Source organism: Doryrhamphus excisus, chromosome 1, assembly GCF_030265055.1.
Source record: "Doryrhamphus excisus isolate RoL2022-K1 chromosome 1, RoL_Dexc_1.0, whole genome shotgun sequence".
NCBI lineage: Eukaryota > Metazoa > Chordata > Actinopteri > Syngnathiformes > Syngnathidae > Doryrhamphus > Doryrhamphus excisus.
The window spans coordinates 555001-569541 of record NC_080466.1 but is presented as its reverse complement, the minus strand read 5'-3'; the positions used below and the strand labels follow the sequence as shown (position 1 = coordinate 569541).

At 40.8% G+C, this 14541-nt stretch overlaps 1 protein-coding gene across 2 annotated transcripts in view; it reads left to right on the top strand.

The window, feature by feature from the left end:
- The first annotated feature begins 12 nt into the window (after window positions 1–12).
- Window positions 13–14541, top strand: part of LOC131139116 (zinc finger protein 638-like) — a 21758-nt gene continuing 7229 nt past the window's right edge. Inside the window, exons 1-21 of one of the 2 annotated variants that reach the window (XM_058088414.1) lie at window positions 13–156; window positions 2393–4038; window positions 5739–5800; window positions 6342–6371; window positions 6491–6582; window positions 6726–6919; window positions 7668–7880; window positions 8594–8692; window positions 8860–8897; window positions 9009–9055; window positions 9756–9787; window positions 10176–10295; window positions 10512–10643; window positions 10782–10823; window positions 11231–11368; window positions 11477–11641; window positions 12207–12977; window positions 13056–13505; window positions 13590–13760; window positions 13851–14163; window positions 14354–14527. In XM_058088414.1, the coding sequence (XP_057944397.1) occupies window positions 2716–4038; window positions 5739–5800; window positions 6342–6371; window positions 6491–6582; window positions 6726–6919; window positions 7668–7880; window positions 8594–8692; window positions 8860–8897; window positions 9009–9055; window positions 9756–9787; window positions 10176–10295; window positions 10512–10643; window positions 10782–10823; window positions 11231–11368; window positions 11477–11641; window positions 12207–12977; window positions 13056–13505; window positions 13590–13760; window positions 13851–14163; window positions 14354–14527 (4606 nt within the window). In that variant the 5' untranslated portion in view covers window positions 13–156; window positions 2393–2715. The remainder of the gene's footprint in view (window positions 157–2392; window positions 4039–5738; window positions 5801–6341; window positions 6372–6490; window positions 6583–6725; window positions 6920–7667; window positions 7881–8593; window positions 8693–8859; window positions 8898–9008; window positions 9056–9755; window positions 9788–10175; window positions 10296–10511; window positions 10644–10781; window positions 10824–11230; window positions 11369–11476; window positions 11642–12206; window positions 12978–13055; window positions 13506–13589; window positions 13761–13850; window positions 14164–14353; window positions 14528–14541) is intronic. The other variant, XM_058088422.1, reaches the window with a different exon arrangement.

Genomic DNA, 14541 nt, shown 5'->3' with positions numbered 1-14541 from the left:
GGGCGTTAACTACTAACTGAAGTTTGATACCAAAGTAATAGAACAGAAGAAGACGAAGACGACGAAGAAGAAGAAGCACCAAAAGCAACATCAGCATCAGCGGTTATGGTACCAGGTTGGTAACCTGAGCCCCGGTGCGTCTTTCCGCAAGAAGAGGTATTTCAATATAGTTTAAATGTATGCAAATACATCAAGTGTAGTCGTAATCATATTGTATAAGTCGCCATGATACTAATCCTGACCTAGCGAGCTAGCTAGCTAGCTAAGTAAAATGGCTTCCATGTTACGATTCACTCGGACTGATTCTACGATTGTTGGTGTAATTTGGCCCATGTCTGTTTAAGACACACTCATTTTACACAATAACGTGTACGAGGGTGTTGACTGCACGATGGTTTTATTTTGTGTGTGGGCGTCAATAAGATGGTGCTTGGTCGTTAATTAATGATCGTCTTAATTTCAGCATTATTTGGAACGTACTACTATTGTTTCCTGTTCCATTTGCTGTGAAAAACAACACTTTCGGGTTGGTTGAAAAGTCTTTAATTCTTGTACTTACAATGACGCTAAACGTTGCTTGCTGCCCGGCAATATATACTGTAATTATGGAAATATTATATAGTTGATGAGTCCTTTACCAGGGCTTTATATTTGGAAGACGTTGCCGCACTCAGACATACATTACTCACACAAAAAAGTTAGAGATATCCGGCTTTTGAGTGATATTTGAGGATGAACCAAAAATAGACTTTACAGGTGAACTTAATGTGACCGTGTAGAAACGTTTAAACTCTTGCACCCATCTGTTCACAAAGGTGTGTGATTCATGCATCCACTAATAAATGTCCTGGTTTTCTCTAGAACTAATATTCTTGCATCCAGAAAGTATTCACAAGTACATGTAATTTAGTTACATTGCACAAATTCCCAACAAAACCAAATCTCAAGGTCTTTCAGGAGCCAAGATAACGCTCCTTACTCTTTTTAAAAGGCCCCCTCAGTGCGTCAGGTGAGATACTGACTCTTTATAGAAGCAGTTGCTGTGAGGTGGTTCACCTGATGGGAAACAAAAGTCCCGTGTGAGACCTCTTTCACTCTAGTTATGAGTTAGTTTTCATGGTGAAGGAGAGGTTAGGACAATTACGAGGTTTCACAGGCAAGTGTTTACCATTTACCTCCGTTTCTAGGGGCTCGATAGTAGTTGAGCAATTGGCTCTTTGTTTAATAAAGACTAAGAGTGAACCCTCTTGTCATCCAGCCTGTGTGGAACAGGGAGACGAGCAGATGAAACACACATGCACATGTCAATTTATTGAGGGCGCCATAATTATAGACCTGTTTATATAATTGTTCGATTAATTATCGCGACAGGCCTAATAAAGACTCTAAACATACTGCTAAAGCAAGGAAAGCTCAGTATTGGGTGATGTCAATTGACTGTGAGTGAACTTTGTCCAAATACATTTGAGCCCCTAAAAATTGAGGTACAAAAATGTATATAATGCCTATAATGGAAATTCTATAGTTTTCTGAAATTTCTGGTGTACAAACCAAAACAACTGGAATCATAACATTGTCCTTTGCTTTCTGCTGTAAGCTTACAGGAGACAGATAACGATCTGAATGAAATGAATGCGGAGTACAGACAGGATGATGTTTGTGCATACAGTGGAACTGTCGTTAGCGTCATTCATTTCTTCCAGAAAACCGTCTCTAACAAAACAATATTTTACAGTCTGGTTTATAAAAGTCAATTGGTTCCAGACCCAACTGTGATAAAAACATTGAGAACAGGGTTTGGACTAATGCAGTGTTTTGATAACATGACAAGACGCTTGCCGTATTGTCCGCTAACTGGAGAATGCACGAACGCAGGAAAAATTGTGGCGCACATTTTCCACGTTAACTGAAAAACACGCTAAGCGCGGTTCTACTGTATTTGTGTTTGTATGTGAGCTCATACTTACTGGTATATATTGCTATTTTCTCACCTTCTATTAACCCCCTCATCAGCCTATCTCAGTGTTTCATTTGGGAGAACCGGAATTGGGGAAGTGGTTTGGCTAAAAAGTGAAACATCAGAGCAGAAGTTCAGTTTCCTTCTGCTCAACCTGGACTACGTACAGTGGATTTGGCTTTTGTCAAGGTTATCCATAGTTTCCATTTGTGACTTTAACCAAATCAACATCCTTACATCGTTTGCTTTTCTGATATTAAGATAAAGCATTGGGTACACATTATCAATTTCAGTATGAATATATTTAGGGATTGAGACATGCTTCACAGAAGAAAGGATACTTGGGACTATGACGACTTTGTAGCAAACAGTAACGATGAAAAGAACTAATGCCTGCTCATCTATAATAGTGTATTTCTGCTTTTCACCTCACAGCCACGCTGTGCATACAGAGTAATTTGCATCTTGCGTGCACCCTTCATTTGGAGCCCATTTCTACATTGTCACCAGCGACACCAGAGAGACTTTATTCACATTTGGAACTTCAACAGATGATACAGCAACACTTTGATGAGACATTCAGGTTAAAATGGTTTTGGGTATCTTTCCATCCTTGTGGCGAAACAGTTGAAGTACCGTGGTCACAGCCACAACTGGACTGCTGAGTTATCTCGGCAACAGATCCACCCAAATCTTCTCCATTAAAAGGACTTGCAAACGGCAAAACTGTTATACCACAACAATATCTGCCTGCTGTGATGTATCACCACCAGTCCCAGTCACAAGACGCCACGTCTTTTCCCAATTCACCAAGGCCCGTTCATAATCAGCAAACAAATCAACAACATAATTCCTCTGCCTCTAACATGCGTTCTGGCTTCCCATTTCCTCGCCATACGCAACTTCCTGATGAGCTAGAATCCGCTCTGGCTGTTCGAGGAAGCAGGGACACGGACCACCGCCTAACTTACCACACAAATCAGCCAAACCAACATCAGGGCAAAGGCCCGGTGTCGGCAGTCGCTCAACAAGGAGGCTACAGTTCCAGCCCATTACCACTCACCTCTGATAATCAGGCTGGTCAGCAAAGGGCAGACTGGTCAAGCTTCCAACCTGCAAATAAACTGTTCACCAAACCTCCATCTGGTGTTGGTCATCACTCTCAACTCCAAGGCCACCACCAGCAATCTCAGACAAACCAAACGGGAACAACCATTCCAAGTTGGGCATCAAGCAACTCTTCTCAAGCCCAGCAAGCACATAGTGTTGGTGCACACGGCCAGAGTTTGTATACACCTGAAAATGCGGGAAGTATCTTGGCAAGCTTTGGACTATCAAATGAGGACCTCGAAGTGCTGAGTCATTACCCGGATGATCAGCTAACCCCAGACACTTTACCGTTTATACTCCGTGACATACAGATCAACAAGTCGGACAACCAAAATACTGTGACACACAACATTCGTGACAAGCTGCTTCCCCAGACAAACAATTCTCAGCTGAGCGGGTCATGCGCCCCTGAAGTACCCAGCCTTCTGACGGTTACAAAGCAAGCAGGGCAAGTCATTGACTATGGTCATGCCAGCCGGGCAAAGGAAAGTACTACGACAAAGACTTTTAAAAGAGAGAAGCTTTCAAGTGATAGGAAAGTTGAATTGTACCCATCATCGTCGTCATCATCATCCTCCTCCTCTGCATCTGCTCCAAAAGTGGAAAAAGCTGAAAAACGTCAGGTACGTTTGGTGCAATTGGAATCCAGCAAACACGGAGACCGGGACTATCGCAGGCCAAGCGGCCACCATCACAAGAGGAGTCAGTCACCGAGTAGTGAAGGTCCACCATCTAAATCTCGTCTTGTCGACAAAGACTACAGGCACAATGAATCAAAGCCAAGGTCGTCCGCAGAATCAAGGAGAGAGCTGTCCTCAAGACACTCTAGCTCGTCATCATCTGGCACGGCGGCACACATTACGAGCAAGAAGTTGCCAACCTCCGACTTGATAAGCGATTTCTCTGGCACGCGTCCTAAAGTGTTTCCTCATTCCTGCACCCTGTGCCACATTGCGTGTGATCAAGAAAAGGTGAGTGTAATAATGGTAATGGTTTCATTTGATTTGAACATGCATTAGGTTACAAGTGAATGCATCACATAATAATCATTCACAGCCCTTATAAATGCTAAAAGAGTTTGGGAATGAATGTTTTTGTGGTGAATTTCAAGTTCAAAATCTTCCTTCACCATGCCTTTTGTAAAAAGAATTACAGGATGGTCTCATTAAATCATGTTTTATTTTATGGGTCAAGTTATGGTTTTTGGTTTGCCACAGAATAAGATGTAGCAAGCAGAAGTGGGATATTTGGGAACGGGTTTAGGTCAACAGAAAAGTCCAGTGTTCATTTCAGTAGCCATCATTATATTAGGGAAAGTTAACTAAGACAGTAGGCTAATAAGGGATAGTAATACTACTAAGAGATGGGTATTTTACTCAAATGATTTCATTTATGGGCTGTCCTCATCAGGGTCGTGGGTGAGCTGGAGGACTTTGGGCAGACGTGGGGTAATGCTGTGTAGTTGTGACCAGATGTGTACGTCAACTGAGAATGGACACATGCAATTGCACTTGAAATTATTCAACCGCCATCGTAAATTCCATTTTCAGAAAATGTACCATAAAAAATGGTTGGAGCTATTGTTTTCTTGCTTTATTGTAAGTATAATTTACAATGATTCTTGAATAATTTTGAGTGTGCCTGTGCCTTTGTGCAAACTAGTTAAGTAGGTTTTGATTCAGACTGAACTATTTAATCACAATTCTTTGTGATGTCAAGGTAATTCCAGAAGCAACATGTGAGCCATTATTAACATTCTACACCATACCTTGAGTGCACAGTGGTGAAAAGAAAGTACACCATAGAAGGTTTTACCTATGAATAAAATACCTGGTCTTTAGAAAGTTTTAAAACCACCTAAGTGCAACTGTAGTTGAACAACAAAACTTCAAATATTACATCATGTCATTATTTATTCACTGTAATACTAAACAAATCTGAATTCCCAAAGCTGTGTGAAGGGTACGTTGAATTGTTTAAAGAGTACAAGTAGCAGCCAGATGCCGCTAAAATGCATCTGATGTGATCAGAGTTTAATAATATATATATATTTTAGAACGTTGAGGGCCTTTTCAAATATTGGACATTTGAAATTGTTTTAACAGTTTTAGTAATTACAATTAAACTGAAAATGTACACAGTAGTTGAATTCATAAATCAGAAGTTCACAGGTTTTAAACATCACTTGTTATTTGAATCAACCAAAGTGCAGCAGAATTGGGTGGTTCACCCCGTCTGCAGCACCCCCACCTTGCTGTTTTGTCAGCTCCCACGTACGGGGGTCTCGCACACACCTCCATTTCTCCTTTGGTGCTGTCCAACCTGCATTTACACACTGTCTCCACTCGAATGTTCTGCAGAAGTTGCTCACTATTTTTTTGTCCATGTATTGAAAGTTTGTACCTGTAAAAAAATAATAAATGTAATTCACAATTTGGGGGGGGTGTATAATTTTTAGTGCAACTGTATGGATATAAGTTAATTTTGCCAGGATATTTGTCCTTTCACCTTTCCACCCGTGGCATATGAAGATTACAAGACTTTAACTTTATTACCCAATCCTTACACAGTGCAAGTGTCTTTCTGTTCAAAGACAAATTCAAATGTGATCTCATTTTTTTGGTGTGTCCGCGTGTATAATTGTTTTCATATCCCATTTTGTTTTCTGTAGGACTGGGTTGACCATATTAACACTGTTAACCACACAGCCGCCTGCAGGGACCTGCGGAACAAGTGAGAATTTTAATCATCATTTCATTGAAATACAAAAAGGGAAACTGTTTTATGTCCATGCTGTGACCAGGCACATTCATTATAACATACTGTATTTTGGTCGTTGTAAGCATTAACAGAACTTCCTTCCTGGGTAACTTGATATCACGCAGTAACATAAAAACAAATGCCTACACATAGCGTAATTTATTTCAAAATCATAAGCATTGCTGCTACCTTTCAGCAGTGGCCTGAGGCATTGTGAGTGCAGCGCTGACGCGCTACGATGAGTGTGCAGGGAAGCTATTCACTACTAGTTCTCTGTATAACAATATGAACAATAATGACAGAGTTGGTAAATGGAGCATTCTTGGCCGTTTTTGGAGGTTTTGGGTCCCATTGCATGCATTCTTACCTGCCACTTTTTAGCTTCTCTGTGCACTAAGTATTGTTAGCTAATTTTGATATGTTGATAGTGCAGGTTTCCTTCAAAAATGTAAGCATGATGACATTTTATCGGAAGTTATTGAAAGTCATATGAACACATGGTTTTGTGTTTTAGGTATCCTGAATGGAAGCCGGATCGGAAAAGGTTAGTTGTCTAAAATGTGCATTCGGGTAACTGTTGTGATTCATATCAGTCCAACTGATGGGAGTTGCAAATTAATTGCTGCTTTTTGTAGTTAAGTAATTCTTCTCTTGTGTTTTTAGCCCTCCCCACAGCAAAAGCAGATCTGACCCTCCTTCCTACAGGCCGTATGGCAGGTCTTATTCGCCCTATGACCATTACCGTCACTTTGCAGGTAGATCACTATATTTTCTACATCTCATTTCATTCATATGAAATATTGATAATTACATATCAATATTTGCAGTTCAGCACCCTTGCTGTATTTTAGCTTCATAGTTTTAAATAGGCTATATTATATATTTTTTCACGTTACAGGAGGTTCACCACATCATTTGAAGCGGCCTTATGGTGATCTAAAACGATCTTATGACACCAGCTGGAAGACATCTTATCCCAAGGCTGATCACAACTCCAGACATGGACCATCCCACTCTATTAAAGCTGAGAAGAAGTCAACAAAGTCTGGAATTAAAACCAGTAAGCCTGCAAGTACCAAGGCTGATGAGGCAGTAAGTTCTATTTCATTCTATTTTTTTTCAACAAACTGAGAATTCTATGAGGGAAATTACACCTGACATGGCGCCATGTACATGTTGAATTTTCTGTTGGTGAATTTAGTGATGATGGCAGATGTGGCGTTGTTTCTGCCATATTCCACCTTCTTTGACTTTATAAAATTGGAAGTTTGTTGTGTTTCATCTGCCCTGACAATTAACCTGGGTATAAATCTGACCCCAGTCAGGATCACATTGTTTGTTCTTGGATTCTGATCCATCTCAGCAATTGTATTCTTCATTTACTCAATGATTTGTTTCAACTGTCTCTTTATCTTTCTTAAGGTCGGCACACAAGGCACCATGTACCTTTTAATATCATTTTGCAGTGCTATGTTTGCCTCAAAGTTCTTGACTTAATCCTGTACCTCAGAGAAGAATTTCTTGGAGCTGTTCTGTGGTTGTACTTTTTCCAGAGCAGTCGCTAGGTCAGTCATTAGGCTCTTTAAGGTGCCCTAAAATATTCAATCCTTCCGATTCTATGGCATGTATGTCCGGGTTGGAAGATATCACAACACCCACCAATGACTATTAGCACAAATCTTCTTCATCTCCTCTTTGGAAAAAGTTTTTACACCCCTGGTCTAAACCCAGCTCGTTAAACACGTTGGCAAAATGTTCTAAATCACTTATCAATGTCGGAAGTTTAACTACCGGGTACTCTGTGCCAACATTAACCATGGTCTTTTGTTGTCGTTACCAGTCCACCAAGTCCTCACCAGCCAAGAAGAAAAACGCGTCAACACCAGCATCATCAGACTCTTCCGTAGCAGAACGCCTGGTTTACCTGACTGGGATTCCAAAGCAAGCCACAGAGCAGGAAGTTACCAAATTAGTGGCGTCCTATGGCAAGATCAACAATGTGATCCTCATGCCATGCACTGAAGAAGAGAGTGAAAAGGGTGACGGATTAAAGGTACTTTGAAATTTCAATTTAAAACTTGCAAACAGCTTTTTTAAAAAGAAAATGTCTACTATTGGCATACTAATATATACCTTAAATTCAGGAGTCTACCCCGATTTATAAGCCATATTTTTTGTACATACATAGGCTACAGTCGTTTACGTAACACTATGAACCTTGCAATCCAACTTACCTCGGTGTTCCCAGCATCACTTGTCACTCAGCGAGTGCTTTTTTTCCATCAGATTTCAACAGCTGTCAGTCAATGTTGATGTCCAAGCAGTACCTGTAGTCATTGTACATTTGACGAAACTTACTTATGATTTGTCAGATCAAAACACAATCACTGCGTATGATCGCTGTCAAAGTATGTGATATTAGTGTCTATTTCTGACTACTTCTAACTATTCACCACTTCCTGGTAGGGTGCGCTGGGCATCATGGGAATTGTAGTTATTTTTAGCATAAGCACAAAACTAATGCACTGAAATCTATTTATATTACTACACGTCAACATAAATGATGGGTTCATTTTAACTTTTTGACACCCCATTATATTATAATCTTGTCTTCCATGCCGTGCAAGTGTCCTTGTAGGAACCAAATTTGAAATAGTTGCTGCAAAAACGTGTTATGGTATCTTATGCATGGTTCAGTCTTAAGGTGCTACAATGCCTTGTGTTTCTTTCAGATAAAACACTTACTTGTGTATGTCCCTTTTGCAGGCATCTGTGTGCATGGTGAAGGCTGCCGATGCTAAGGCTTTGGCAAAGTCTGCAGACATCAAAATCGGAGATCAGCTTATCACTGCTACACTTGCCAAGGTACAGTATTGAAAGTATTGGACGAGGCCAAGATTTCACCAATCAAACTTTCCATTTCTTTTGCAATTGGGATTGTAACATATGCCAAAATCAATCTTAGCCTAAACTAAATACAGGACAACCCTAATGTCTACTATATATAATAATGATTAATTTTCCCCTATTAGAAATCTGAACCAGTGCAGTCTTCTGTCTGTGGTAACAGGTTTGTTAACTGCATTACAGCCTTCCTTTTTATCAATATAATATTCCACAATGCCACCAATGTATATCTGTCTCTGGCTTTTATGAAGGGTTCGTATTTTTCTATTTTCAGCAAGCCTACTTCGAGTCCAGACAAGGGGGCTGACAGAAAAGACTTGGGTACGTCAAGAGAAATGTGTGCTGCTCTCGATGGTGTTGTGTAGCACTATTTGTGTAGTGTGTCTGAAACACACATGGAACCTAGAGCCTTTTTTCTTTTTTCCCTTTTTTTTCTGTAAAGAGGAAAGGGGGAAGGCTGACCAAACTTGGGGCTGTATTTGAGTAGGCTGCGGATACTTAGTGGGAACTTTTTGTGTATTTTTTTTATTTGTAGCCATTTCAAAGGAAAAACAAATTATGTTATTATGGGTGTTGTGTAGAATTTTGAGGGGAAAATGAATTTATTCCATCTTGGAACAGCACTTTTCGTTTCGTTGGCAATTTCACTACGGTGTTTTTGTGCAATGACAATAAAGGGAGTCTATCTATCACTATAATATAAAATGTGTAATATAATGTGAATCGCTGCAAATACTCTCCAAATACAGGTATGACATGTAAAAAAAACAAAAAGCAAATTATGCAAAAAACCCCACATATGTTTGAGTCCCTTTTCTCAGAAGTACTTCAACTTTTTTAAATGCAGGATTTATCAAATAAAGCACCCAGAATGTACACAAATAAAGGATTTGGCATTTACAATTTGAACTCATGCAAAAACAATTGTACAACCTTTGTCCACCCTTTATGCAAATGTTTGCACATTTTTGATGAAATGCGCTCATTTTTGCTTTTTTTTGTTTTGATTTTTGTACTGCAGAGAGTGACGCTGACCTGAACACTTCAGAAAAGGTAAATGTAGGCAATTGTGCATAAACTCTTTGGATTTCTTTCAATTCAGGTTTGTAGTGTAGTACAAAAAAAGTCGCAAAAATTGTTAGCAGGTTTCAGCTCAACCAGAAGCTTATGACACTATCACGTTTCTGGCATAATTATGGCTCTTGAACACTGCGACTACTCTTTTTGGAACAATTGGTTCTTTTAATTTTGCTTGTTTCCCGAGCATAGTTGAAAAATATTTAGTGTCACTGTACTGTACTGTCTTGTTTGGCTCCATCACTTTTCAGTTGGACATAAATAAATCTTGGAGTTTTTCCAGTTAACCAATTTCTCCCAGTACTTTTTTGGGGCCGGCTATTACTGTGTTTCACATTGAATCTATTTATCTATTTATTTACAGAAGGGCTTAGTGCTTATCACAGGACTTCCTGATGGTGACTGCTCCGAAAATGACATCATCAAGCTGATCCAGCCATTTGGGAATCCAACTGACATTATCTTGGTGTCGTCAGTCAGAAAGGTTGGTGTAGCTTCTATGGTATTTGAGAAAAAATAAATGTAAGTTCAGCAGTGCAAGTAGCTGATACACTGGGACAGCCTTGGCCTTGTTGAATTAGATTGACTGTAGTTCTCTCATGGTATCCCACATAATAGTACCTGGGACAAATGATCCCCCTTTAATATGGTTCCTGCATTAAGTGTAAGATGAAGCTTAATATGTTCCCTTTCGTGCCAGGTTCTCGTGTCTGTGCCGAATGTGGAAACTGCTCAAGAGGTGGTGAAAATTCACACTGCAACGCCTGCAAAAATGAAAGATTGTGAGCTCAAGATGATTACTATCGAACAGCATGTTGGCATCGACACACCAGTAAGGCTTTCATCGTTCTTTTGCATTTTTTTCTTCTCTCTTATTTGATAATTATTTAGATTTCATGTTCATAACATGATATTGTATTGATATTGTTTGTGATCATTAGTAATACTAATTGACTGTTTTTATACATAGGTGGCACTCTACAATCTACTGATGCAGTCGGTGGACCCGTTGGTGAGTATTTTCACCAGCAGCTTTTGCAGTGGAATTGATAAATGATGATGAACTCTGCAATACCAGATTTCGACAAAATCTCAGTCATCTTTGTACAATAGCCTGTTGTCAATTCAAATTTAAGACTGCAACTTTCCATCTTATCTATGTTACTTGTTACTATGTTACTATACTTTTGTTTGTTGTTAACATGTGGCCTAACAGCCAATTTGATGCAGTGCTGCACAAGGACAAACGGCTTGACAACTGCCAAAAAAAAGTCTAGGAGAATTTCCGTTCAGTACAGTATATCTAACATGGCGGTGGTAACTGTATTTGACACAGACTTTGTGTCGGTTTGCGGCATTTCAGTTCACTGTTGCTGAAAGCAAAGGTACACTTTGTGAATTTGATTTTGTCTCCAACAGGAGACTTCAGTTCCAGTTGGGTGGAGCAGCCTCTTGGTGATCAGCAACGTTCCAAACACACAGTTTGCCTTCTCGGACGTCAGGCAACTTGTTGCACGTTTTGGCACCGTTGTCAAAAGTCTGGAAGTCAACAATATGGTAAAGAGTGCAAAGATGCTGATTGTGTGCTAACATAGCCACATATGTGGACTCTTTTCACTGCTTTGTCATGCTGTTGTTTTATTTTTATTTTTTATCTCCGCTCAGGTTATTTGTGAGATGGCAACTGCAGCCATGGCCATGTCTGTCTACAAGCGTTTCCAGAGGTTCCCCTGCATTATCCAAGAAAACCCTTTGTTGTTTTCCCGCAAGCCTGACCCCAAAGTGAGCACACAGACTCAAGTCTGTTCTCCAAACCTACATTCAACTGAGGTATGCACTTTTATTTTTTGGCAGACATCATTTACACTCTTCTCATACATCAAATAAAAACCAAACAATAGCCCAAAAGCAGTGAAAACCTGCAGATTGTTTTATCAGCCTTGTGATGGAACATTTTCGTCAGCACCAGTGGAGAAAAGAAATAAACTGCTCAATGACAAATTTGTCTTTTATCATATTTATTCTGCCAAAGTGGAAGACTGTTGAAACAGACCCTTGGAAGTCTGATGCAAGTGACCTCACGAAGGACAGGACAGAAGCATTGTTATACAAACGTTAAAATGAACTACATCTCATAGAATGCTAGTAATCTAAAAACATCTCCTACATTTTAAATAATATGTTTTGTCCACTTTCAGTTTTATATTTTTAAATATCTTGCTGGCCTAATTCAGGGTGTTAGTTAGCCTTATTAGTCTAGTGCTACTGTGCTACTGCCATATATTTGACCACTGATTTTATGAACGCTTTCATCTTTCAAGTTTCATGGAAATTGTATTTGATGAGTTTCCGTGTACATGTCTGCTGTGACACTAAAGCATGTTTACTATTGTAGGAAATTCTTGCAAATGATGACGGCAAAACGGGTGCAGTTCACCAAGAGGAGAAGGCAAATGAAGACACTTCTTCTTTGAAAAAGCTAGAACAAGGGCCAGAGGTCATAAATGACCCTGAGAAGGTGGACAGCAAAGAGGAAATCGTGGCAAAAAACGGAAGCAACATTGTCACAAATTCAAACAAAGTCCCTGATTCCGCACAAGAACAATCAAAGATTGAAATATCAGCTATTGACGCAGACATAAAGGACGACGAGGAGATGCCAGATGTTGAAGCAGATAAGAAGACCAACGAGATGCCGGCTAATGAAGCAGAAAAGAAGACCGACAAGGAGATGCCGACAATTGAAGCAAACCAGACCACTGAGGAGGAGATGCCGGCTATTGAAGTAGACATGAAGCCGACTGAGGAAGTGCCGGCTATTGAAACAAGCATTAAGACTGACGGGGCGGGGTCAGCTATTGAAGCAAATATGAAGACCCACGAAGAGACATTGGTTATTGAAACAGACATGAAGACCAGCGAGGAGATGCTGGTCATTGAAACAGACATGAAGACCAGCGAGGAGATGCTGGTCATTGAAACAGACATGAAGACCAGCGAGGAGATGCTGGTTATTGAAGCAGACATGAAGCCCGACATGAAGGAGATATCAGCTGTTGACGCAGGCGTGGCGCCTGACGAGGTGACATCAACTCCACCAACAACATTAAATGCTGCTGAGTCAGAAGAAGACACTAAGGACATGATCATTTCAGGGTTTACTGAGGTAAAACATCACAATATTAGTGTAAGTGTCATGAGCATTCTCCATAATGGTTTATGATCATGTGATCCCTTTCTCAAGGATTCTCGAGAGGTGAGCGATGCTGCAGAAAGAACTGGTGGCCATCCGGATAAAGTGGCATCTGATGCAGATGGAGACCTGGAGACGAAAAGGGAAAAGGCAGTTGATGAAACCAAGGAGCCAGAGAGGAGCCACACAGAGGCAGCTTTAAAGACGCAGGAGAGGGAGAGAATTGAAAGAGAGGCCAGAAAGGAGAAGGACGCAAGGGAGAGAGACAGGAGAGATAAGGAGAGGAGGCTCCGGGAGAAGGAGCACAGGGCCAAATGGGATCGGGAGCAGGAGGAAAGAACCACGAGAGACAGGAAGGAAAGAGAAAGGAGGGACAGGAGGAGGGAACATGGTGATGGCTTCTTAGGAAGGAGATCGTCTTGGAGGTCTGAGCCATATAAAACCACCTCCACGGATGAGCCAGCAGCCTCAAACAAACCAGATGCTGAGATACCAGAAATGGTGAGATGTTCACAAAAGTACGTTCTTCTGTTTATTATCCACATTTCCTTCTCTGAAAGCAAACGTATCCTGTTGTGGAATTAGGGTATGGATGAGGACTTTGATTCATTCCCGTTCAACATGAGCGACTTTGTGACTGTGGATGAAGTAGGAGATGTAGCCGACTTCCCCCACTCTCCTCCTCTTTCTGCTCCAGAGGAAACCACAGAGCAAGAACAGGATTCCCCCACATGTGTCTCACAGTGCACCCCTGAGGTAATAAACGTTTGTGTCTTTTAGCACAGGTTTTTATACCTTAGATATGTCAAAAGACTCAATTTATTTGTCTTGGTTTTCTACTTCAAGGACACCGCCTCGGAAATCAGCAAAGGAACGTCATCTTCTCAGCCTGTGAAGTCTGATGATCCCGTAACCAGTAGTCAGGATGAGCTCTTGAAGCCTGATTATCCAATAGCAGATAGTCGGCATCAACCCGTGACGTCTAATGATCCCATGCCAGAGTGTGAAGATCCACTTACATCCTTAGCCCAGACCTCGGATGCTCCATCGCCAGCCGTGATGGGCATGCTGAGCTGCAAAACTGCAGAAGCTCCAGCAGAATCCTTACCCTTGGACCAAAACCTTGTCCCAACCTGTCCTCCAGGAGAGTGTGACACAGGTAGACAAATATTGTGTCAAGAATAATGAAGTAACCTTAAAGTTGAGGATCAACCCTTGTGCAAGTGTTGTTACTCCGTCATGCTATAGAAACCTACCCTAACGTCTCATGTACTCAGTTTTCAAAGGTCAGCCTCTTCAAACACCAGTCTGATATACTTGTATACTTGTCACTGATGATTCTCCATCAGGTGGTCCATCTACGGAGACCAGTACGAGTGCAGGAAGTAGAGCCTCAGAAGAAAAGGAAGATAAAACGGCAAGTGTGGATAATAGCCCCGGAAAGGAGACTGGGAGCATAGCGTTGGATAAAGAAGAGGAAAAGATGGAAACCACGGAGGACAAACAGACAACCCTTCCAGCTGGTAAGGGTGTTTAT